Source organism: Cimex lectularius, unplaced genomic scaffold (genome assembly GCF_000648675.2).
Source record: "Cimex lectularius strain Harlan isolate CLEC.00 unplaced genomic scaffold, Clec_2.1 scaffold43, whole genome shotgun sequence".
NCBI classification, from domain to species: Eukaryota; Metazoa; Arthropoda; class Insecta; order Hemiptera; family Cimicidae; genus Cimex; species Cimex lectularius.
In genome coordinates, this window is record NW_019392661.1 from 891801 (window position 1) to 916124 (window position 24324).

Below are 24324 nucleotides of genomic sequence, written 5' to 3' on the forward strand. Positions count from 1 at the left end.
CACGAAATTAGTGAATTTACTAATAAAAGAAATATTTCGATTTAAATCAAGCGACAATGGCTAACAGAAGTCTGTCGTGTTGATCTAAAACAACAGAAACCTTTTTTCCACTATGACCTATATAGGAAGAAGCCCTGAAGTGTACCTTTTCTTACGCATTTAGTTTTTTAAGCACTTTCCCCGCTTCTGTGCATCTCTCTTGTGAGAATTGTGACTTAACTAGGCTAATGCTTCACACAAAGGTTATGTGCCAGTGTTTCAGTTTTCGCCTGACTCGGTATGTTTCTACCTATACTTACCCATCTTCTTTAGGCGATATTTAGGTGGGCGGCGACCGGTATAGACGTCTGTAATTTTCCTGAATCTTACCTGCTGCTGAGAGAGAAGAGGTCGTTTGCCTTTCTTTTTGAGATTTATATTTCTCTTAGCTTGGTATATATTTAGTGCTTTTCGAGTTTTTTCTCAAGCCTTTTTTTTCCGGCTCAAATTTTAGCACAAACTGGTGCTCATAGTTGTGGTTCCAGAACCCACCTTGAGATACCCTTGTGCTTGAATTTTTTTTCAAAATAGGATGGACAATGAGCATACTTGAAATCCTTGATAGAAAATATTTACAAATTAAAAAAAAAAATTTGATTTACATTGAGCAACAATACCTAATAGAAGTCTATCAAAGTTAGCTCAGGGTCTCGTCAGTCAAGGATAAAAATATACATACAGGGTGTCCCAGTCCCTTTCACAACTTCCTATAAAGTCTCAACAGACTATAAAGGAGAGGAAGGACACAGAAGAGCACCAGATACAATGGTATACGGATGGCTCAAAACAAACGAAGGAACTGGATCAGGCGTTTTCTGTACAAGCCCAAAACATGAGCAATCAAACTCATTAGGGAAGTACATTTCGGTCTTTCAAGCAGAAATACATGCCATTAACGCTTGTGCCCTGGAAAATCTTAAAAGAGGTTACACTGACAAAAAAATCCTCATAAGATCAGACAGCTAAGCAGCTATTAAAGCATTGGCATGTAAAAGAATTACATCAAAACTAGTCAGTGAATGCATCCAAAATCTCCAAAACCTGGGAAAACACAACAACCTGATGATATCTTGGGTGCACAGGGGAATTCTGGGAAACGAAGAAGCAGACAAACTGGCCAGAGAAGGATCTGCAAAACCATACATAGGCCCCGAACCTATCCATGGGATAACAAAAACAAATATAGAATCCTCCATCACAGAATGGATCCAAACAAAACAAAGAGAGAAGTGGATAAACTCTAGCGGTGCTAGACATAGTAAACTTATGATGAAACAACCCTCACCAAAATTGGCAAAAGCATTGCTGCAATTGGAAAGGGCCAAACTCAGAGGAGTGGTAGGACTACTAACTGGTCACTGGTATCTGAGAAAACATCTACACAACATGGATATATACAGCGATGACCCCATTCGCAGATTATGTAATGAGGAGGAGAAAACAGCCACTCATATCATCTTCGAATGCGGAGCAACAGCTCTAACGTACGAAAAAGACTCAGGGAACCAAATTGCAGCAATAACAGTCTATTACCTGATACTTCTGAGAAGAAGGATTGAGTCTATTGACTAAACTAGGGAACTGGGAAGGTACAATAAGCCTGGGGAATACAAGCCCCGCTTCCCAGTATCCTTTCCACCATACCATACCCAGTCCCTTCTGACGAAACTCAGGGAATCGATTCTACTCTTCGTTTGGAGCAAAAAATGCACAGGAGAAAATTTTCGGAAAGTTCTCTATTTTGAAGATATTCGTCAATTTAGGTTTTTTCAACTTTTCACTACCAAAACACATAAAAACACTTACAACCTCCAAAATATTGAGACTACAACAAATCCAATTACACCATTTGAAAGAACGCTAAATTTGCTGTAAGATACTTCTATTTGCAATAATCTTAATGACAAAATGTTAGCCAATATCAGTTGGAACATGTCAAAATTTAAAATGAATAAATAATAAATTTTATTTTACAAAGGGAGTTCTAATTGATTTATTTCTATCCACCCCGCTCTTCAAATTTACCTGTTTTCGAGCATTCAATTGTTATTTTTCAACTCTACTAGAACGTTATTTAAAAACCTGAATATATCAACGAAAGCATATTAGATGAAGAAGTTTTTGTGAAATTTGACAAGTTGTAGGTATTTTTTTGTAACCTCAGTAGAACGTGCAATCATGACCAAAATTTTAAATTTGGTAATTTTGACATGTTCCAACTGATATTGGCAAACATTTTATGTCATTCAGATTATTGCAAATAGAACTATCTTACAGAAAATTTAGCGTTCTTTCAAATGGTGTAATTGTATTTGTTGTAGTCTCAACATTTTGGAAATTGTAAGCGTTTTTATGTGGTAAGGTAGCGAAAAGTTGAAAATACCTAAGTTGACGAGTATCTTCAAAATAGTGAACTTTCTGAAAATTTTCTCCTGGCATTTTTTGCTCCAAACGAAGAGTAGAATCGATTCCCTGAGTTTTGTCAGAAGGAACTGGGACACCCCGTATAAACACTAAATACTCTGTACATATAATACAATTATTGGGTTGTAAAATCGAGGAAAAGTGTGCATTTTCAACGATTAATAGGTTTTTTTTATTACTGCAAAGGAAAAACAACAGCTGAGACAGGAGAAAGCTGTAAGTGGTTTGCTTGGTTCAGAAAGAGAAATTTTCATTTAGAAAATGCAAAGAATTCTATTTGACCTTCAACTGTTGATGCTGACCAAATTAATGATTTTGTCACAAGTAACACGAGACATCGCAGAAACATTTAACATATCTCAACCCGATTGTTTGAGGCAACTTAAAGTGTTATTAAAGCGATATATGAGTTGATATGTGTTGGAGAAGAATTTATTGGATTGCATCTGCAATTCCCTCATAAAATGCAATGTAAACAGCCCATTTTTAAAAAGATTGTTAACTTGGGATGAAAACGAAGTTCTTTACGACAATGTTCAACGAGGAAATTCCTGAGGAAAATGGAAGGACTCTCTGTTAACGACTCTAAAAACAGGATCAAGTCTCAAGAAGTTAATGTGCATTTGGTGATGTTGGAAATGGGTGCTATTTATGGCCTTTTTCTAACCAAAGACAGCAATCAACTAAAAACTATCAGCAATGGCTAATCGCATGGTGATTTTGTTATACACCAGGATAACACGCACAAGAAATCGTCGGAGCTGGCTGGGATGTTTTACCCCACACAACGTATTCGCGTGACATTGCCCATTCAGATTTTTATTTATTCGGGGTCTGTAAAACTTTACTTCACTTGAGGATACTGACGAGTTCACTGCTAAAAAACCTGAGAAGTTCTGGAAGGATAGAATTACAAAAAGAAAATGGCTCAAACATTATTGATTGAATTTGTTTACTAGTACCTGAAATTTTGATTAAAAAACATAATGGACTTATTTTATAGCCATTAAAAACAAGTTAGTCTGGTAAGGGTTCATTCTGCCCCAGAATATTCGATATTCATCGAGGTAGGAGAAGAGCCCCTCCATTCACGCTAATAAATACAGTCACCCACTCCAAACTTCAGTCACACTGCCCCAGAATTCTTATTCCTTAGTGATTCCGGAAATTTGGTTAAATATTTTTTCATATTCACTTAATTTGATGTATTCCTATATATTAAATTTAGCAAACCAATATTTTCCATTTCCTCTAATGACTTAACTACCCTACCTGAGCTACTTAACAAACAGGGATTCTTAAAACATCCGGAAAAGTTTTTCATTTTTAGGATAAGTTTCTTTTTCTATAAAGTACTTTGTTCCACACATTTTTCCTACTGCTTTTGATTAGTTCCAATGCCTATAATTTAAGCTCATTAAGGGTCATAGAGTTTTTTTAATTAAAACTTTCAGTTGTACTGGACTGGACATCCACATCACAGCAAACATTTGCCATGTCATTGTGACTTCTTTGTTACATTCGATTGACTATTTGATCAGTAGTAAATTTACCATTTGTAACTTAAAAGTTGACACATGATATTGTTCAACAATTTATTATAAAAAATCTCCATGGAAACATTCTGAGAGTTAATTGTAATTCTTTGTGTGTGAATACATTGAGACGATTTTCTCTGTTCTTTTGTGTTACCGACTTAATAAGGTGATTGCTTGAGTTTGCTAATTTGAAGATTCAAGATCGACAGATTGGAAGACAATATTGATTTAAATTGTTTTTCAATTTTCAATACCCTGCAGTGACTGTAAGTGTACTACTGAAACCGTTGAGATTTTTTGACAGTGAGACATAAAAATATTAATTTTATCCATTAATACAGGTTATTAACAGTATATTAAAACTACAACATCACTTGATTTGATATAGGAAATTAAATACAACTGCGTGTTACGCAGTGCATAAAGTATATACATTGTACTTATTCATCACATCCCTAAGACCAATTTGCTTTCTTAAATAAAACACATTAAAGAAATGAATTTTTTCGCGGCTGCAAGTGCTGTTGGATTTGCCTATTGCTTGTTCAATTCTTTTTTGACAATAAGAGAAGATAGGCGACAAAAAGAAAAAGAAAGGCGAGCAGCTGAAGAGAGAAAGAAAAGAGAATATGCCGAACTAAGAAAGCGTAGATTCGGCGTGAAACTTGATTTATCTGAAATAATTCAAAAATGCAGCGGACCCAACCTTGAGATACTCGAAAATATGGATGAGGAAACGCTTAAGGAAATAGTAAAAGCATGCGGTTTTCAACAATTCAACGATGTAACATTAGCCACCGGCGAGGCTGCTTTGAGATTCGGTGGATCACAACTCATGTTCGACATTGTGAATGGATGCCCTACTCTCGATAAGTGAGTCAATATCAAATTATTGCAGTCTACACTTTTAACTATAATTTAACAATTTCATTGTGATTTCAGAGATGCGGATAAATTTCTACTTTTCCCCCCAGCTAAACAGTGAATTTCTACCTCATTCAAGACCAACATTTCGTATAAAATAAAGACTTTCTAATTATTAAGACTTTTTTTCTAATATAAGATTAAAAAGTATATATATATATATATACTTCTGCATTAAATAAAGTTTAAACGGCAATAATTAAGCGAAGTAAAAACAAAGTATTTAATTCCTATATTACAGGTTGGCTTAACATCCTATTAATTAGATAAAAACCTAACATAAATGTTCATACTTTCGTTTTTCTTAATAATAGCAATTAGTTTGATTGACTAATATTAAAGTTAAAAAGTGATGGCCTTTTTACGACCTTATATCTATAGTGCATTCTTTGTTATTAATTTAGAGCTCTTAGTTAAGCTTGACACTTTTATTAGATCACACAGCTTTGTCATGGAATCCAGTTGGCCTTGGCTTTTCCTCTCCTAGGAGTAGCCTGCATAATCCTTCGCACCAACAAAAGACAAGTTCCGATGTTCTGCTGTTTCTTCCTTCTTTCTGGCCCAGGCTTGTTTCTGCCACTCTGACACTGTACATGTCTCTGCAGTCCAACTACCATTCTATCATAATAACTAGATATATTAGGCATTAGGTACAAATGGATAAGAAGCAGACTACCTGGCTATGTTATGCCATATAATATTGTGTGGAAGGTGTGGTCCTGGCTAAAATAAAAACAATAACAGTGAAAAATAATTTCCATTTTTTTAATGGTTTTTATTTTACCTTTCATATTTTTCTTTATTAAATCTTGTGCACAGAGTTGTATTGCATGGACTTAGGCTTGAAAAATTGTTGGGATTAGTATAAGGTGCTTTCACGAACCCTGGATAGGGTATGGTCTTGAAAAATGAAGCAAATGTGTATAAAATTAAAAATGTAATAACTGCCAATATCTATCTAAAATGGTCCCAGTTTTGGCTGGTAGAGCCCTGCTGTTCGCTATACTTGGTCGATCTGAATCTTGGTAGCTTTACAGTCAGTTGGTACATTTCAAAGCATTTCATCCTCCGATTAAGTGTAACACTACAGTCTTTTAGTGTGTTGGGAGACTAATCTACTTCAAATGTCAAGTTCAGTCTGTAGTACCCCCTGCTAGGAATCTAAGGTAATCATGTTTATGTCCAGTGAGAAAATTCCATTGTTTCATCATGTCTTCTTTCTTAAGATGCTCATCGATAATGTGAATCCTTAAACTACACAAGAGCTCAGAACGTATCAGCAGTGTAACAGCCTTTTTCCTTACAAGGGTCTGCTTCTACATTTTGCCCCTACTCCTGTGTGTGATCCAGTAGAGTGTAGCCTTGCTATGCGCACCTAATCTGTTTAGTTTAGTTTTGCAATTCAGTACCATTTTTGAACAAATGTTTAAGTTTAATGATATGGCGGCTGCTTGGCTATCAATGTAGAGAGAAAGAGAAACTACTTTATTCTGGGACTAGATCCCTAAGAATAACAAAATCGTCACAAATTTTTTTACAAATCTGGCACTTGAATTAATGAAGGTTTGACGTTAACATCAAGCAAAAAAGTGAAATAATACAAAGTATAAAAAAATATAAATAATAGAAGCAATAATAAGGATTTAGGGAAAAGTAGTAACAATAAAGAATGTTCTGTTTTTTGCAAACATAATCACGTACTGTCAGATTAAAAGGAGGTAGCAAGTTTCCTACTGTAGCAAAAGCACCTAATAATATTGTGAACTATGTTGTCTCTGATTGACAAAAGAAGAGAATTCTAGAGATTGGTGACTCGAGGAAGGACCTCTCAAATGTATTCAGATGTATTTGAAATGAGATTTTATGATGAGGAAAATATAGGTCATTGGGAGACGAGTGGGTGTTAAGAGTGAGGATAGAGGATTTGAACTGAAGTAGCTTGAAAACATAGCTGTTTCCTTGTTTTTGTACCCTATGTTCAAATTGACTTGCTTGCATCTCTCAATCGTGAAGATTTCTGCTTGAAAAATACTGGTGTATGCCCATGGTAACTATTTGGTTTTGGAGCTAAATACTCCTGTCCCGTACCTCCTTGCATCCTAGATCCTAGTCAACCAGTAAATAGTCCCTTTTCTATTTGAGGGTTTTTCCTTTTTCCCACTCTTTTTTGGTGCATAAGTTTGTAAGTTTTGTTTAAAATATATTTTGTCTCTAGGGGTGATGAGTATTGTTGGATGTTCTTATCTCCATTTATGTCCAGTGAGAAAATTCCATTGTTTCATCGTGTCTTCTTTCCTAAGATGCTTGTAGATAATGTGGATAAACTACAAAAGAGCTCCGAACCTGCAGCAGTGTAGCAGCCCTTTTCCTTGTAAGGGCATCTGCTTCTTCATTTTTACTCTACTCCTGCGTGCGTGTACTGGATGCTACCTATCCGACTTGATAGCTATGTCATAGTTTTTCACCTCATTTAAATGAACTTGTGTGCATCTCTCAATTGTGAGGATTTCAGCTTGAGAAATTCTGGTGTATGCCCATGGTGACTATTTGATTTTGGAACTAAATACTCCTGTGCCATCTTGCATCCTTGTTTAAAATTTATTTTGACTCTAGGGGCCACGAGTATTGGATGCTCTTGTCTTTCCATTTAAGTTTTAATCCATTAGGAGATTCTTTTTTTGTTGATTTTAATAATAGTTGTCTTTGCTGTCCTTATTATTACATGGTGGAGGGGGATTAGTCCTAATTTTTCTTCATGTCCTCATCACTCCAGTGTGAGCCTGTATTTATTGTTTTAGTGCTTTATATTTTGACTTTATCAGAGGCACACGCACTGCATATGAGGATCAGGCCCACAATCATGGAGTGCATCCAGAGGAGAATTTTTGGCTTACATTCCCAGTTTTTAAGTATCCTTCTGCACACGCGGCTTTTTGTGTATCAGCACGAATATGTTCTCTGAATGTTAGCTTTTATCTAGTGTAACTTCTAGATATTTGACTTCAATTTTCAGCTAAAGGCAGTAACAATTGAATTTGGTTTATTATTCAACACCATACAAAGATCCATAGTGTTCATGAGCGAAAAAAGTGACCAATACTTCTATTAATGAAAACAGAACCTTTCTAAGGGACTTGACACCCTTATTTTGGGTAAAGTTGGAGTTGAAAGCTGGCAATACTTTGTGCTTTTATGGCTGGCTGCCTGGCTGACTGAGAGTATGTAAATCTGTGCACCTTTTATATTTTTCTTTATTAACTCCTGTGCACAGAATTGTATTGCAAGACCTAAGCTTGTAAAATTGTCGGGATTAGTATAAGGGGCTTTCATGAACCCTGGATCAGGGTATGTTCTTGAAGAATAAAGCAAATTCAGTTTTTACTGCCTGTTTGACTTTATTGCTTTATTCTTTAAGACCATACATTGATCCAGAGTGTTCATGAGTGAAAAAAGTGGACAATACTTCTAATACTGAAAATAGAAGCTTTCACAGGGACTTTGAACACCTACTCCCTATTTCATCTTCCATCCATCTGTGTACCTATAACTGAAACTTGGGGCTACCTTTCTTCCAAAATATTTTCTTTGAACCCCAACTTTTCCTACAAAGGTGTTTATATCTAAAAATGGAAATTTTCACTCCCTGTGTGGTTTTATATAGTTGTTGATTCCGAGAAAGTCTTTGGTCAAATATGATGCCAAAAAAGGACTACAACTCCATTTACATTTTACCAAAAAGGCCTACTCCTTCTAGGGCCTTTTGTTTGGCCAAGAAGTAATATTTACTCATTTAAAGAAATGTTGAAATGATAATGTATAATTAAAAGCCAAATTGATTATAATTAATCAATAATTTGTAATTTTGAAGAAGTACAGTATTTCTATGCTTTATAAAATGGTTTTCCAAGCAAAAGAGTCAATGACAATAATTATTCTGTATTTAAAATTTGGTGATATCATTGTTCTTCTTTCTCTTTTTATTATTTTTATCTTATTTACATTTAGTTTATAAAAATTAAGTTTAATATCAAATATGCAGTTAATGCTGAGAAGGTATGTTTTTAAAGGAATTCTTAGATCTATAATTTTATCTTATTTATTTATTTTTTTAAGATTGCTTCTGCTTTTGGAACATTATTAGCGTAGTGCGTTTAATGTTGGATGAAAAAAATGGAATAATTTATTAAGGATCTCAACTTTTCCCAAGGTGTTTACATTTAAAAATGGAAATTTTCGCTCCCTGTGTGATTTTATATAGTTGTTGATTCCAAGAAAGCCTTTGGTCAAATTTGACGCCAAGATAGTTCACCTTTTTAGAGAAAAGGACAACTCAATTTACCTTTTACCAAAGGTGGTATGTGTGGATTATGAAGCTACATGAATTGTTATAAATGATCATCAGTGATGAATGATTGATTAATGATCAGTGTTAACAAAAATCATGCTAATCAGCCACTGGTGATGATATGGAGCCCGAACACATCTGACAGATGAAAGCAATGAGGATAGGCAGATCAAAATGACTAAAAAAGACCAAACTGCACGTTCATCACCTCATCATCATCAATTAATTTGATGTATTGCTAAATATCAATATAGCAAACCAATCTTTTCCATTTTGTCTAATGGCTTTTTCTTTTTGTCGCCTATCTTCTCTTATTGTCAAAAAAGAATTGAACAAACAATAGGCAAATCCAACAGCACTCCCCCATAGCTGCTTAACAAACAGGGATTCTTAAAACGTTCTAAAAAATTTTACATTTTTGGGATGTTTATTTCTTTTTCTATAGAGTATTTTGTATCGCACATTTTTCCTACTGCTTTTGATTTTTCTACAAAATAATGCCTATAATTTAAGCTCGGAGTCAGAGATTTTTTAATTAATATATTTAATGGCACTGAAGTGAACATATACATCACACAAACATTTGATATGTCATTGTGACGATGCAGCAACTTTGATACATTCATGTCTTTTATAGTCTTATTCAGTTTGCATATATTAATACTATCATATGCGATTTTATAGTCAATAAAATGATGTGGCCTACACTTTTTTACTATATATTCTTAAGCTTGATTATTTGATCAGTGGTAATTTACTGTTTCTAACTTCAAGGCACTACATGTACTAAAGGAATTTGCACAAAAAATAATAGTACGCACAATATTCATAATTACACAGTTCGACTAGTAGAAAAGCAAAAAAAGTTGACCCATATGATATTGTTCAACAATTTATTATAAAAAATCTCCATGGAAACATTCTGAGAGTTAATTGTAATTCTTTTGTGTGAATACATTGAGACGATTTTCTCTGTTCTTTTGTGTTACCGACTTAATAAGGAGATTGCTTGAGTTTGCTAATTTGAAGATTCAAGATCGACAGATTGGAAGACAATATTGATTTAAATTGTTTTTCAATTTTCAATACCCTGCAGTGACTGTAAGTGTACTACTGAAACCGTTGAGATTTTTTGACAGTGAGACATAAAAATATTAATTTTATCCATTAATACACGTTATTAACAGTATATTAAAACTACAACATCACTTGATTTGATATAGGAAATTAAATACAACTGCGTGTTACGCAGTGCATAAAGTATNAAAAAAAAAAAAAAAAAAAAAAAAAAAAAAAAAAAAAAAAAAAAAAAAAAAAAAAAAAAAAAAAAAAAAAAAAAAAAAAAAAAAAAAAAAAAAAAAAAAAAAAAAAAAAAAAAAAAAAAAAAAAAAAAAAAAAAAAAAAAAAAAAAAAAAAAAAAAAAAAAAAAAAAAAAAAAAAAAAAAAAAAAAAAAAAAAAAAAAAAAAAAAAAAAAAAAAAAAAAAAAAAAAAAAAAAAAAAAAAAAAAAAAAAAAAAAAAAAAAAAAAAAAAAAAAAAAAAAAAAAAAAAAAAAAAAAAAAAAAAAAAAAAAAAAAAAAAAAAAAAAAAAAAAAAAAAAAAAAAAAAAAAAAAAAAAAAAAAAAAAAAAAAAAAAAAAAAAAAAAAAAAAAAAAAAAAAAAAAAAAAAAAAAAAAAAAAAAAAAAAAAAAAAAAAAAAAAAAAAAAAAAAAAAAAAAAAAAAAAAAAAAAAAAAAAAAAAAAAAAAAAAAAAAAAAAAAAAAAAAAAAAAAAAAAAAAAAAAAAAAAAAAAAAAAAAAAAAAAAAAAAAAAAAAAAAAAAAAAAAAAAAAAAAAAAAAAAAAAAAAAAAAAAAAAAAAAAAAAAAAAAAAAAAAAAAAAAAAAAAAAAAAAAAAAAAAAAAAAAAAAAAAAAAAAAAAAAAAAAAAAAAAAAAAAAAAAAAAAAAAAAAAAAAAAAAAAAAAAAAAAAAAAAAAAAAAAAAAAAAAAAAAAAAAAAAAAAAAAAAAAAAAAAAAAAAAAAAAAAAAAAAAAAAAAAAAAAAAAAAAAAAAAAAAAAAAAAAAAAAAAAAAAAAAAAAAAAAAAAAAAAAAAAAAAAAAAAAAAAAAAAAAAAAAAAAAAAAAAAAAAAAAAAAAAAAAAAAAAAAAAAAAAAAAAAAAAAAAAAAAAAAAAAAAAAAAAAAAAAAAAAAAAAAAAAAAAAAAAAAAAAAAAAAAAAAAAAAAAAAAAAAGTGGGAAAAAGGAAAAACCTTCAAATAAAAAAGGGATTATTTACTGGTTGACTAGGATCTAGGATGCAAGGAGGTATGGGACAGGAGTATTTAGTTTCAAAACCAAATAATCACCATGGGCATACACCAGTATTTTTCAAGCAGAAATCCTCACGATTGAGAGATGTAAGCAAGTCAATTTGAACATAGGGTACAAAAACTAGGACACAGCTATGTTTTTCAAGCTACTTCAGTTCAAATCCTCTATCCGCACTTTTAACACCCACTCGTCTCCCAATGACCTATATTTTCCTCATCATAAAATCTCATTTCAAATACATCTGAATACATTTGAGAGGTCCTTCCTCGAGTCACCAATCTCTAGAATTCTCTTCTTTTGTCAATCAGAGACAACATAGTTCACAATATTATTAGGTGCTTTTGCTACAGTAGAAAACTTGCTGCCTCCTTTTAATCTTACAGTACGTGATTATGTTTGCAAAAGACAGAAAATTCTTTATTGTTACTACTTTTCCCTAAATACTTTTTATTGCTTCTATTATTTATATTTTTTATACTTTGTATTATTTCACGTTTTGCTTGATGTTAACGTCAAACCTTCATTAATTTAAGTGCCAGATTTGTAAAAAATTTTATGACGATTTTGTTATTCTTAGGGATCTAGTCCCAGAATAAAGTAGTTTCTCTTTCTATCTCTATTGATAGCCAAGCAGCCGCCATATCATTAAACTCAAACATTTGCTCAAAAGTGGTACTGAATTGCAAAACTAAACTAAACAGATTAGGTGCGCATAGCAAGGCTACACTCTACTGGATCACACACAGGAGTAGGGGCAAAATGTAGAAGCAGACCCTTGTATGGAAAAGGGCTGTTACACTGCTGATACGTTCTGAGCTCTTTTGTAGTTTAAGGATTCACATTATCGACGGCGTCTTAGGAAATAAGACACGATGAAAAAATGTAATTTTCTCACTGTACACAAACATCCTAACTGAATGGATATTTGAGGGGGATTGGTCTCCCAACAGACTTATTAAAAGACTGTAGTGCTACACTTATTCGGAGGATGATACATACAATACTTTGGAATGTATCAACCGTCTGCAAAGGTACCAAAATTAATACCGACCAAGTGTAGCGAACAGCAGGGTTCTACAAGCCATTACTGGGACCATTTTAGATAGATATTAGAAATGTTATTACAGTTTCAATTTTGTACACACTACAATTCAACTATAATACTTTTAAATTAATATGTTTTGATATTTGATTTCTTATTTAAAGTTTTTAAAAAATAGATTTCACAAACTGTGTTTGCAACATTTTTATATTGTGGGGAAGAATATCATACAAACCCATTTAACCTACAAATTTGCGGGTATTTTATAGTTGTTTTTATTATCATAGTATACATAGTATTACAGTATATACACACCATTTTTTTCCTCCTATGGGGGAAAATGATATTTTTTTCTTTAAATGTTTTGTCTTTAGCTGCCATTAAGCCAATGAAATGTTTATTTTCTATCTTGTATTTTCAAAAAATGTGCTTTGGTTTAATCTATTTGGCTATTGAGCTATTTTATCACATAATTTTGATCGTAAAGGTGAAACAAAAAAATACATAAAGTATGTGGTTGATAAAATTTGACCTGTAAAACTGTATGGTTCTTCAGTGGGTTTAGCCCCAATTCATGTTAATAGCATTTAAAGGAAGCAGAAGGTTCAGAAAAGTATTTTACTTAAGGGATAGTACTCGGAGTTAGGGAGATTGGGCTTGTACATTTGATGTGTCACAGGTTTATTTATATTTTCTTTTATATATTTTAAATTTGTGAACTTTTTGGCGGTTAATCAAAAACTAATAACTATTGCCATCCAAAGCTTTAATTTATCCTGTTAAAATTCTTAATTTGGAAGGCCAAATGTATGCAAAAATCCCATTTTAATTATAAAATTTATTTGTGTTCTTTAATTAGAATTTCAAATTTTTGTTCCACAATTTAAACATTTCTTGTAGACTTGTATAGCCAATAATGATAATAATAATAATAATGATCCGCACTGAGTGAAACTGAACACATTGGGTGTAACCAATATGTCATATGCACTGACTCACTCGGAGCGGTCTTAGCCATCTGTAATATCTACCCACTAATCCAGGCAATACAAGAGAAAATGAGGGAAATACACGAACAAAGAAAAGAGGTAGTTATTGCCTGGATACCTGGCCATGTAGGCATGGAAGGTAATGAAAATGCCGATCAAGCTGCCAAATGAGCAGCGACAATGCCACGACCCGGAAACTCCCGTGAGCCCAGCGGACGTCAAAAAATATATGAAGAATCTGTGTTGGAAAGATTGGCAGAACCGCTGGGACAGAATGACCGACAAATTAAAAGAACTAAAACAGTCTGTCAAACTGTGGGCCATGGATAGTATGAGCAAAACAGAGAGAATAATTACAAGTAAGTAAGGTTGTTTAGTTGACATAAAAAGTCAATGGCACGAGCGGGATTCGAGCCCACGATCTTCGGCTAGATACGCCGCTGCTCTACCACTTGAGCTATCATGACTTCGATCCACTCGGACACTAACTTCTTATCTCAACCCCACCTTTTGAATGCGTCCCAGTGGATCGAGGTCACGATAGCTCAAGTGGTAGAGCAGCGGCGTATCTAGCCAAAGATCGTGGGTTCAAAAACCGCTCGTGCCATTGACTTTTTTATCTCAACTAAAAAACTTTAATGAATTGTAATATATTAATTGGTCAAGCAGACCACGAAATTAGTGAATTTAGAAAGAATAATGTTGACCCAACTTCGAATAGGCCACACTAGACTGACACATGGTCATCTCTTGGCAAGAAAAAGTCCACGGAGATGCCCATTGTGCGACGCACAAATAACTGTTAAGCATTTACTAACCGAATGCGAACTATTGGCGACGCACAGAACAAAGTGTGACCTTTCCTCGAGTTTGAAAGAGGTTTTACGACACAGCAATGACAACAGCAAGAAAGTAATCGAGTATCTGAAGCAAATAAATGCATATGGTCGCCTTTAATGCTTCTCCACACGTGGTTTCGTTTTCCCTTCCTGAAGTGAGTGTATTTATTGGCAAGAATGTGTGAGTGTATGGGTGGATAGTGGTCAGAATATCGAGTACACCACGGACCCACCAGAGTTGGGCAAAATCTAACTAATTCAATCGTGATTAAGAATTTTGATTGAAGTTTAATCATGATTGAATTAGTCATGAGTAAATTAATCATTATATGATTTAGTCATGATTAATCCAGTCATGAGGTATGACTAAATTATACAATGATTAATTTACTCATGACTAATTCAATTATGATTAAACTTTAATCAAAATTCTTAATCATGATTGAATTAGTTAGATTTTGCCCAACTCTGGCTACAATGACCAACTTACCAAAATCCAACAGAAACCGGATAAAAATTTTGAGATGAGAGTCGTGCTCAAGGCACCTTCAAAAAGTATTATCATAAACGAAAACCAAAGTTACATAATTATTCTACATTTCTATTTTATTACAATCAAAACCCCTAGATGGTGTATTTTCCAAATAATGTAGAAATCTCTCCATTTAAGTGGAATAAATTTTAATTCAAAGAAATATTTTTCCCATTGATCGGTTATGTAAACATATTTACTTTTCAAAGCTTAGCTTGTTCTAGGATTTTTTTATTTTATTTTATTATCATTATTTTTTGGCTTTTCATATCGACGGAGTTTTACTTATAATTGGAAGATTGATTTTTGTTAAATAAGGTGTTGAACGATTTTCGTTTTGATGAAATAAATTTCTGTTAGAAAATGTTTTAAAAGTGAAGTTGTATGTTTTTTATTTTTTGAGCACCCATTTGAACATGATTTATCAAAATTTAGTCATGACTAACTATATTGTGACTAAATTAGTCATGCCTCGTATTCTGTCTGAGTGATCAATCATTAATCGTTAGACATGAATAATTTTTGCCCAACACTGAGACCCACCAAACTAGGATAGATATCTCTTTGTGTGTTTTGGATAGAATGAATGTATTTATTAGAGTGAAAGTGAGTGTGTATGGGTGGGTTGTGCAGGAATATCGAGTACTCCACAGACCCACCAATTTAGGTTAGTATTAGGCTGTAATATCTTTTAGAGTGAATGGGCAGAGGCACTGTTGTAATATTAAATGCGCCAGTGGCTCCGCATTTTTTTTGTAAATACAGAATGATTGGTTAATGTTTGAGTGATTGTATTTATTAGTGCGATAGTAGGGTATGCATGGGTGGGTCTATGGTGGAATATCAAGTACCCCATAAACCCATCAACCTAGGTTAATATTTTAGATTAATTGTAATTTTAATTGTACATAATGGATGTATTTATTAGCGTGAACGAGGGCAGGTCTTCAGAGGAATATCGAATACTCTGAAACCCACATATAGGCTAGGCTAGGATTGAATGCTAGTGAATAAGATAGTTTCAGAGCCTTTTCACCACGTTTGGGAGGGCTAAAAATGTAGAAATAACGTCCCAGAACACAACCAGAAAAATCGCCAGACTTCCTCCACAAAAGCTAACTTAAAAAAACACAATAAATAAATAAAAATAAATAAATTTTTAAAAGGTGAAAGAAATGTGAGGTGCCGGCAATAGCCCAGGCAGCGAGCTGGCCGGAAAAAAAAAAATAAATAATAATAATAATGATGGAGTCAGACTAGCAATAATCTCAGCATGAGTATAGACTCATTGTTTTTGTTTTTTTCAGTTTATGTGAGGACTTATTTATATCTATTTAGTATTATAACAATTAAGTTTTAGTAAAAGTAGATAATAGGTAATAATATTTATGACTATATTTATATTATTTTGATGTAACATTTATAATTAATTATTGAAATTGGGGGGGGGGGGGAGTAAAAATAACTGGATTTTGAATAGATAGATTTGTAAAATATATAATTTTTGTAACAATTATTTTAAAGAACAGTCAATAATGGGATTGTAAATCAAAATCACAACTGTTTTTACAGCTAGTCTTAAAATTATGCACATTCTCACATTATTTTTTAAATCGTAAACAATTTTTTGTAGGAAGTCGCGAGGATGGGAGAAAGAGAGAAGGGAGAAGCTTAACATGGGATTCAACGAACTGTGCAAACTTCTTCCTGACCATGATCCCTCCGTTACCTTGAGCAAAATGGAAATACTGACCAGAGCCGCTGAGTATATAAGGCATCTGCAAGATCAGAACGAGGATATCATCAAATGTGGGAGCAAAACGAGTTTAAGTATGGGATTATAAATTAGAATTTCTGCTGTTTCGGATTTTTTTTTTTTTTTACAATTTTCACTTTTGCAGAGAACGAGGCAGAACGATTGAAGAAAAGAGTTGCTTTCCTTCTGCTCAAGACAAAAGAATTGGTCAGTGCTTTGAGAGTGGCAGGTGTACCAATTCCCACTAACAAAAAACGAAAAAAAAGCGTTTCAAAGAAGCAAGCTGCTAACTCAAATACAAACAATACTAGTAATTATTTTCTTTATAACTAGAATAAAAAAATATTTGTAGTTGGTTGTTTTCGATCATTCAGTCTGCTTGTTTGGTTTGTCGGATGCATATCGGCTTTTCACCATTTTTAATGCTGGGTATGTGGGGACTATGTGCTACATGAATCATCAGTGGTGAATTAGTACAAAAAAACTTATTAATCAGCCACTGATGATTTTATGGAACCTGACATCTGACAGACGAAAGCAGTGGGGATAAGCAGACCAAAATGACCAGAAAAGACCAAACTTTCATCACCCTATGAAAGAAATCTCATAATTAAANTATCTCAAATAAAACCCTTAATTAATTGAAAGATTGGTCAAGCGGACCACGAAACTAGTGAAATTAATCAGAGTCTTAAGAATATATTTATTTATAAATTTTCTTTTTTAGGTGTTCAGAATGGAGTAGCAACCACACAAGATAAAAACAACATTTCACCTAAGAAATTGTGCACAAAAAACACAATTTGTAACGTCGTTTCAGCATCACCAATTGTGATGCCAACAAAAGCAGCAACCACGACTTTTCCCTTAGTTGCAAACGCTGGAATTGTCATGACAGCCTCTCCAATTATGAAGCCCGTTGTGGCCGCTGGGCTACAGCCGATTGGAATCGATAAAAAAATTCTTAGCCGATTAGGCCCAGGAACTTTGATATTAGCCGATGGCAGAGTTGTTAACATGCCTCCCATAGTTCCACAAATTGTGGTCAAACCACAACCGCCAGCGGTTCTGGTGATGCAAAGGGTCAAAAAAGGCGAAAGTTTCATTGCTCCTAAAAAGAGAGATGTGACAAAAACGACCTTTACCAATAAAGCGCCAATCCCGGCAATTAAGACGTTTCGAATGGAGAGCAGACCTAGATCACCAAGGCCGAGGAAAAAAACAAAACCCAATGACAATAATAAAAGCAAAGACATTTCAGTTTCTTCAGTAACTTTGACAGTAACTACCACAACTACTACATCTACTACCTCAGTTACCACAGTGACTTCAAATGAAATGGAGAATCAGACAGTTCCAGAAAAGGATAATAATACTGATGATATAGAAAAAGTGTCAGAATTGTCAAACGGTGAAAAAGAAATATCCGCACTTGTCCAAAATCAGGAGACTAACTGTGAAAGTGTCACTGTACAACAGAATGCTGAGGTAGAACGAGATAAAGAAGAAAAGAGTCAGAGCATGGTTAAATACACAATTGACGCTTTATTCAATAGAGAAATGGACAAAGTAGAAGTTGCGATGGAGAAGCAGGCTGATTCTATGAAATGCAGTGATCAATCAAAAGATCTTCAATCATCCGCCTCTTCCCAAGAGAAATCGAAGGTTATAAGAAAAGGGAATAGGGAAAAACTAATTACAGTCGAGGAACCTATTAGTTTTACTGAAGTGAATTATCAAATAAATAATGATAATGTCGATGATATTAATTCCAATGTAAGCATTAGTAAAAGCGTTGAGTCAAAGACAGATAAAGAAATGTCTACATGTTTGAATCCTAATAATAATATTGATAGCAATGTTAACACAAATAAAGATTCTCAAGTTCAAATCGACCATCAGGCAACGTCTTCAACTAATCTTCCTTCTAGCTCTTGTACTACATCTTTCTACAGCAGCTGCACACCTACGCAATCGATTATGACAGAGACACAGGCTACATCGATAATACCAAACCATGATGATTTTGACAAAAGATATTTGGACAAAGATGTACAACAGAGTAAAATAGATAACGGAAGCCTCAGGAAGCGAGATAAACCGTTTTACCACAACAATGTATTGAACGATGACATAAGTTCTGTGCAAATGAATCTTTTCCCTTCGAATTCGAACATTTCCAGGCCTCAGATGTTTTCAAGCAACCAGAATTATTACAATCAAATGGGCCATATAAACAACTCAAACCAAATGTTCTCGAATGTTTTGACATCATCGGTATCGACAAATATTCCCATTTCGACCGCACGAGCTGACATATTTTCCCCTGATTTATCCTCGGGCCAGAACTTCCTTTCAAACCAGGGTACACATAATGACGCTTTTGTGCATAATACGAATAATTCATTGTTGAAGCCTCAGAACAACATATTCGTACACGGTTCAGTGGCGCAATTCAGCAATTGTCCAAATCAAAACATACCAAATCAAATATTCACACAGAATCAAAAAGTATTGTATTCACAGACATTACTGCCTCCGTCTAGTCGGGAAAATTCTGCTAAAAACGGTCAGTTTACTAATAAATTTGTTCCTTCTAGTATTGTGACTTCAACAGTTTCACAGCTGAACTGTGATAATTTTAGCATGAACATGACTCATAGGCCAATGAATCAGGCTAACCAAGATCCACAGTTACAGACCAAATTTATCCCGAGTGTGTCTCTAAACTCCAATGTGCACGCTTCTATTTCTCAATTGAACTGTGATAATTTCAGTATGAACAGTATTGCGAATAGATCGAGTATTCATTCTACGGGCCAAGATAATTCAAATTCTACACAGGCTGGTGGTTTCTCTCATAAACTTCTACCTTCTAGCATTTCAAATTCCAACGCCCAGACTTCAGTGTCAAATATAAACTGTGATAATTTCAGCATGAGCAATATAACGCATAGATCGAACATTAATATGAGCCAAAGCTCTTCGAATTCGACACAAACCCAGAGTAATCATTTTCCTCATAAACTGATATCTTCGAGCATATCTAATTCAAATCAAGTACCTACGATGGTTTCTCATTTGGGTTGTGATAATTTCGGCTTGGGCAGTGAAGCACAACATGCAAATACAAGTCAAAATATTTCAATTTCTACACAAACTCAGTCCAACCAATTTTCTCATAAACTCGTACCTTCGAGCATTTCAAATTCTTCGGCTCCACAATTGAGCTGTGATAACTTCAGGATGAGCAATATAACGCACAGGTCAAATCCTGCGAGTCGAGAGGCAAACTCAGCTCAAATTCCAACAAGCCAAAATCTGTTTTCGCACAAACAGGTACTTTCAAGCGTCCAGAATATTGTGTCTTCGTCTTCTCAATTAAACTGTGATAACTTCAGCATGAGCAATATAACACACAGGTCAAATCAGGAAACAAACTCAACGCAAACTCAAACGAATCAAAATGCTTTTTCGCATAAACAAGTGCATTCAAACGTTCAAAATATATCTTCTTCGACTTCTTCTGTTCAGTTGAACTGTGATAATTTCAGCATGAACAACATAACGCATAGGCCGACAAATTCAAATCAGGATAATATTAACAACGCCACACAGACTAATCGTATGTTCTCCCACAAACGCATACCTTCTAGTGCTTCAAGCGCACAACCGAGTTCTCAGACTTTGAATTGTGACTTCTCAATGAACAGTGGTACGCACCAGCCAAACATTCCGATGGTCCAGGAGAAAGCTTGTCAAAATCAGCTAAACATTTTAAATGAGCCAGATTCGAACATGTTAGAATTCAATCAGAATGGGCAAGGAAAGACCGCTCCCGTTTGTGTAATTACAAAGGAAAAAAACGCACAGTGCAGGGATAAAAACGACAAACTTTATTCGACAAACACAGAAGGAAACAGCTTTAAAACAGACGGAGCCGTCTGCTCGCATGATTTACTCCGTATTTCCAAAGAAATAGAAAGGAACCCATTTATACCTATTGACGATGTCCGTTTAAGTTCAGACTTTTCAAATGACCTTTTCAGTTCTCTTCAGGTTCCAACGGGTGGACAGCATTCAGAATCGATATCGCCTACTGCTGCTTTCCTCTTGGCATTTCCTTTAGTTTCAACGTCTAAAAACGTGGACAGCCTGAATGAACCAGAAAACCATGAAAATCAGACTTCCACGCCTACGACCATTCTCCAAATTGGCAATATCGACACGCCAAGTACAGAAATGTTCCAACCCTTAGAATTTGGCAAAGGGAAAGAGTATGACATGAATACGGATTATTTAGGTGATGTCCAAATGAAATGCAAGAGGAAAGAAGCAGAGAAGAAAATTAAACCTATCGCCAATAATTATCAAATCCCGTACAACTATCCGGCAAATCCTCCTGCCGAATACAACCAACAGTACGAACAACCCTGGACAGAATCTCAAAACAATAAAGCAAAACAAACCGAAAGAAAAAAGCAAGATAAATTGCAAAAGAATTACAATTATGAATACTATAAAAATGATAAGAAAAAGAAAAGTAAAATTTCCGTTCATTGGATGACCACACCTGAGACTGAAGTATACTCTAGGGAGAATGAATCATCTTTCCTATCATCGAGCAGCCAATACAATATGGAAATAGACAATATCCCAGATTTATACACTAGCAAGAAGAATTCTTATTCTTGGTCACCGAGCAAATCTTTATTGCCCCTTGACAATAATTTAATGATCCCTACATCCACTTTACCGACTCTTGTCGGAGACTTAGCTCTCGGTACAACAACACCGTCTGATGTTTTCAAAAGGTGCGAAAAGAAAACCCCCGAGAAAAATGAAGAGAAAAGACTACAATCGAAAACCCAGGCGAACTTCTTATCCGTGAGCCAGTTGGTCGATCCCAAGTCGAAAAAGCTCAAACCGCCTGAAAGGCAATACAAAAAGCAAGAGAAAAGGAGAAACGTCAACTATCCCAAGAGAAAAGATGCACAAGACCCTTGTATGTTCAATGATAATTTCGTACCGAATTTTAGCTGGGACAAACGTTACAAGGGCAACTACAGCGCCGAATCTCTCATAGCCACGCAAGATATAAATGAGACCTTTAACTATCAGCAGAACAATTATTTCCAAAACACAGAATTCATGCACGATGCCAGTGGGCAAAGTAATCAGTACCAGAACTGCTTGAACTTCCCGCAGAATCATTTTTCAAGTTTCATCCCTGACGAGTACCAGAGTGATAACTTTGGGTATGTTAAATTGTTTATTTTTCTGTTTACACATAGATATTTAATATTTTTAATGCACATTTTAAATAATTATTTTTTATTTTGGAAATCTTTGGTTAGACTTGTTTTGAGATTTTGAAAAATTGATCAACTTTTTTTAGTACTTGTTTGCAAAATTCCTGTTGAATCAATATTTAAAGCTACAAAAAAAAAAAAAAAAAATTGTGGGAGATTAAATTTTAATGAAATGAACATAAGAAATAAACCAATGAGAGTTAAAAAAAAAATTGTTTTCATAGGATCAACAATGTTAGCACAAGAGCTATACAGCCTTCTGATAAAATGAGGTCAGATCTGAGGTATAAAGAAGACAGTCTGCAAACGAATTTCCTCCAGGGTTATTATCACTCGTCCAACTGCCCGACGACATCGTCCACCATTTCAGCCCAGTCCAATTTCAACATTCCAGCTAGTGCACCGTCTAACTTCAGTTTAACGACAAATACGACGACATCTCTTACCAATTTCAACCTGAGCACTATTTTCCCTGAAATGAATGACCAGGTGAGAAAAATACATTCTTCTCTTATCTTGGTTCTTGGTGTAGGTGTATTTTTAAGATATTTTTTATATGGTTACTTCAGAGATATACTGCATTATCCTTTTGCTGGCATCTGCCCTTCACCGTTCTTTTTTAGATATATACCAAGGCAGGTGCCATGGGGAGAGGGACCGTTTAAGGTTAAAGTGAATCAGCCTCTTACGACCTTTGTGCTGTGTGACCAATATTGGTCTATTATGTAATCTTCATCATTATTTTGAGCTCTAAGCTTAAGACTATTTACCAGATGCCAAAACTTTGTTAAGGGCTCCCGTATCCTGCTCAGATTTTTTGTCCTAGGATTAATAGTTCTGCTGTGGTCCTTTAATGAACTATCACAGATCTCTGTTCTGGAATACAGTTGTGGTCATAGTAGTGAGTGGTTAAGGCATCTGACTCGTAAGAATCTTGGCTAGTAGTTCTTGAGGTTGTGGGTTCGATTCCCACAATTGCCTCTGGATTTTCTGACATCATGGGGAGCAGTGGCCACTACAATAAACAATTAAAAGGGACTCATCGATGGAAACTCCTGAGCAGGTTCCTAAATTCATGCCAGACCCCCTTCAAAAATCAGTTTCTTCAGTGGAACAACACCGAGCCCCCAAAATGTAATTAGTGGGTACAATAAGTGTGGACTGCAGTACTCCTACTCTGACTCCTAGGAACCTATAAAAAAAGAGAGAAATGGTACAAGAATAAAGAACCCAATGAGAATCACTTTATCCTGAGATCCATCATAACCATCTTCCGAACCAAATTACTAAATATAGAAACGTATAAGATCATTTACAAACTATCAGATAACCAGCTCCACAGACTATTCAAGCCAACTGGGATTAGCCAAATAGTAGCTAAAGTTCCATGTTGTGAGGAGCAGATGCTGCTCAGAATCTCGTTAATAAAGAACTTATTAAAAAACAACCAGAAATCTTTTCAACAGATTTCCCACTAAAAAATGGGACTTAACAGATGACCAATGTCGACTAGTCTATAGGGTCAGAAACAACAGAGCGAAGAGAGCCATATAAAACAATTAGCTTGAATAGATGAAAATTTAAGTGCAAAAAAGGAAAATTCTTGTGATTAAGGCAGTTTTTTTTTTTTTTTTTTTTTTTTTTCAATAAAATAAAAGGATAATACAGTTGCGTTATTATTGAGATGGCCCACATATATCTTAATTTAAAAAAAAAAATCTATATTTGTTTGTTTCAGAGATCTGCTCCATCTAGCCAAGGGAATCATGGACATATGAATTCATTTGTAAACCAAAATTACAGGAGCCACCCTCCAATTTAAATAATTTGATTAATTGGGTTACAATGTTGAAATGAAATTTAAACTGAATTATTTACACTGAATTGTAATTCAATTCCTCATAGGTCTTAATGTAAAAAGTGTACATAAAAATATAAAAACAAAAATGAGACTATCAGGTTTTAAAGTTAATATATTATTTTATTTTATTTATTTATTTTTTTTTTTTGTAAGAAAAGTGCAAAATAGAATTTCTCAAATCGAAAAAAAGATTTCTATTTTTGTATTAAAAAATTACTAATATTTTTATTAAAGAAATCAATCAAATGCAATAATGTGTAATTTTTTCCTTTCTGGTTTTCATTTACGTGGACTGTAAGTATTTTTATCATTAATTTACGAAATTAGTGGTTTATTATAATACAATTAATTAAGGTTTTTAGTTGAGATAAAAAAGTCAATGGCACGAGCGGGATTCGAACCCACGATCTTCGAC

General features: G+C 33.6%; 2 protein-coding genes and 1 long non-coding RNA gene across 3 annotated transcripts; 2 read left to right on the forward strand and 1 right to left on the reverse strand.

The window, feature by feature from the left end:
- Positions 1 to 2408: 2408 nt before the first annotated feature.
- LOC106662498 lies at positions 2409 to 5049 on the forward strand. The gene is made up of 2 exons (XM_024224907.1): positions 2409 to 4874; positions 4944 to 5049. The coding sequence occupies exons 1-2, from the start codon at positions 4498 to 4500 to the stop codon at positions 4984 to 4986; spliced, it is 420 nt and encodes a 139-aa protein (XP_024080675.1). The 5' UTR covers positions 2409 to 4497; the 3' UTR covers positions 4987 to 5049.
- Positions 5050 to 5184: 135 nt separating this feature from the next.
- On the reverse strand, positions 5185 to 6409 carry LOC106662499. Its single transcript, XR_001339911.2, has 3 exons — positions 5710 to 6409; positions 5602 to 5648; positions 5185 to 5543 (listed from the first exon to the last, which is right to left on the reverse strand). It is a non-coding gene; the product is annotated as an uncharacterized LOC106662499 (long non-coding RNA).
- A 5081-nt stretch (positions 6410 to 11490) lies between these two features.
- On the forward strand, positions 11491 to 24026 carry LOC106662495 (protein PF14_0175-like). Its single transcript, XM_014386634.2, has 6 exons — positions 11491 to 11664; positions 16614 to 16810; positions 16882 to 17046; positions 17464 to 21994; positions 22273 to 22537; positions 23787 to 24026. Coding segments are annotated over exons 1-6 (5244 nt in total). The 5' UTR covers positions 11491 to 11662; the 3' UTR covers positions 23871 to 24026.
- The last annotated feature ends 298 nt before the right edge of the window (positions 24027 to 24324 follow it).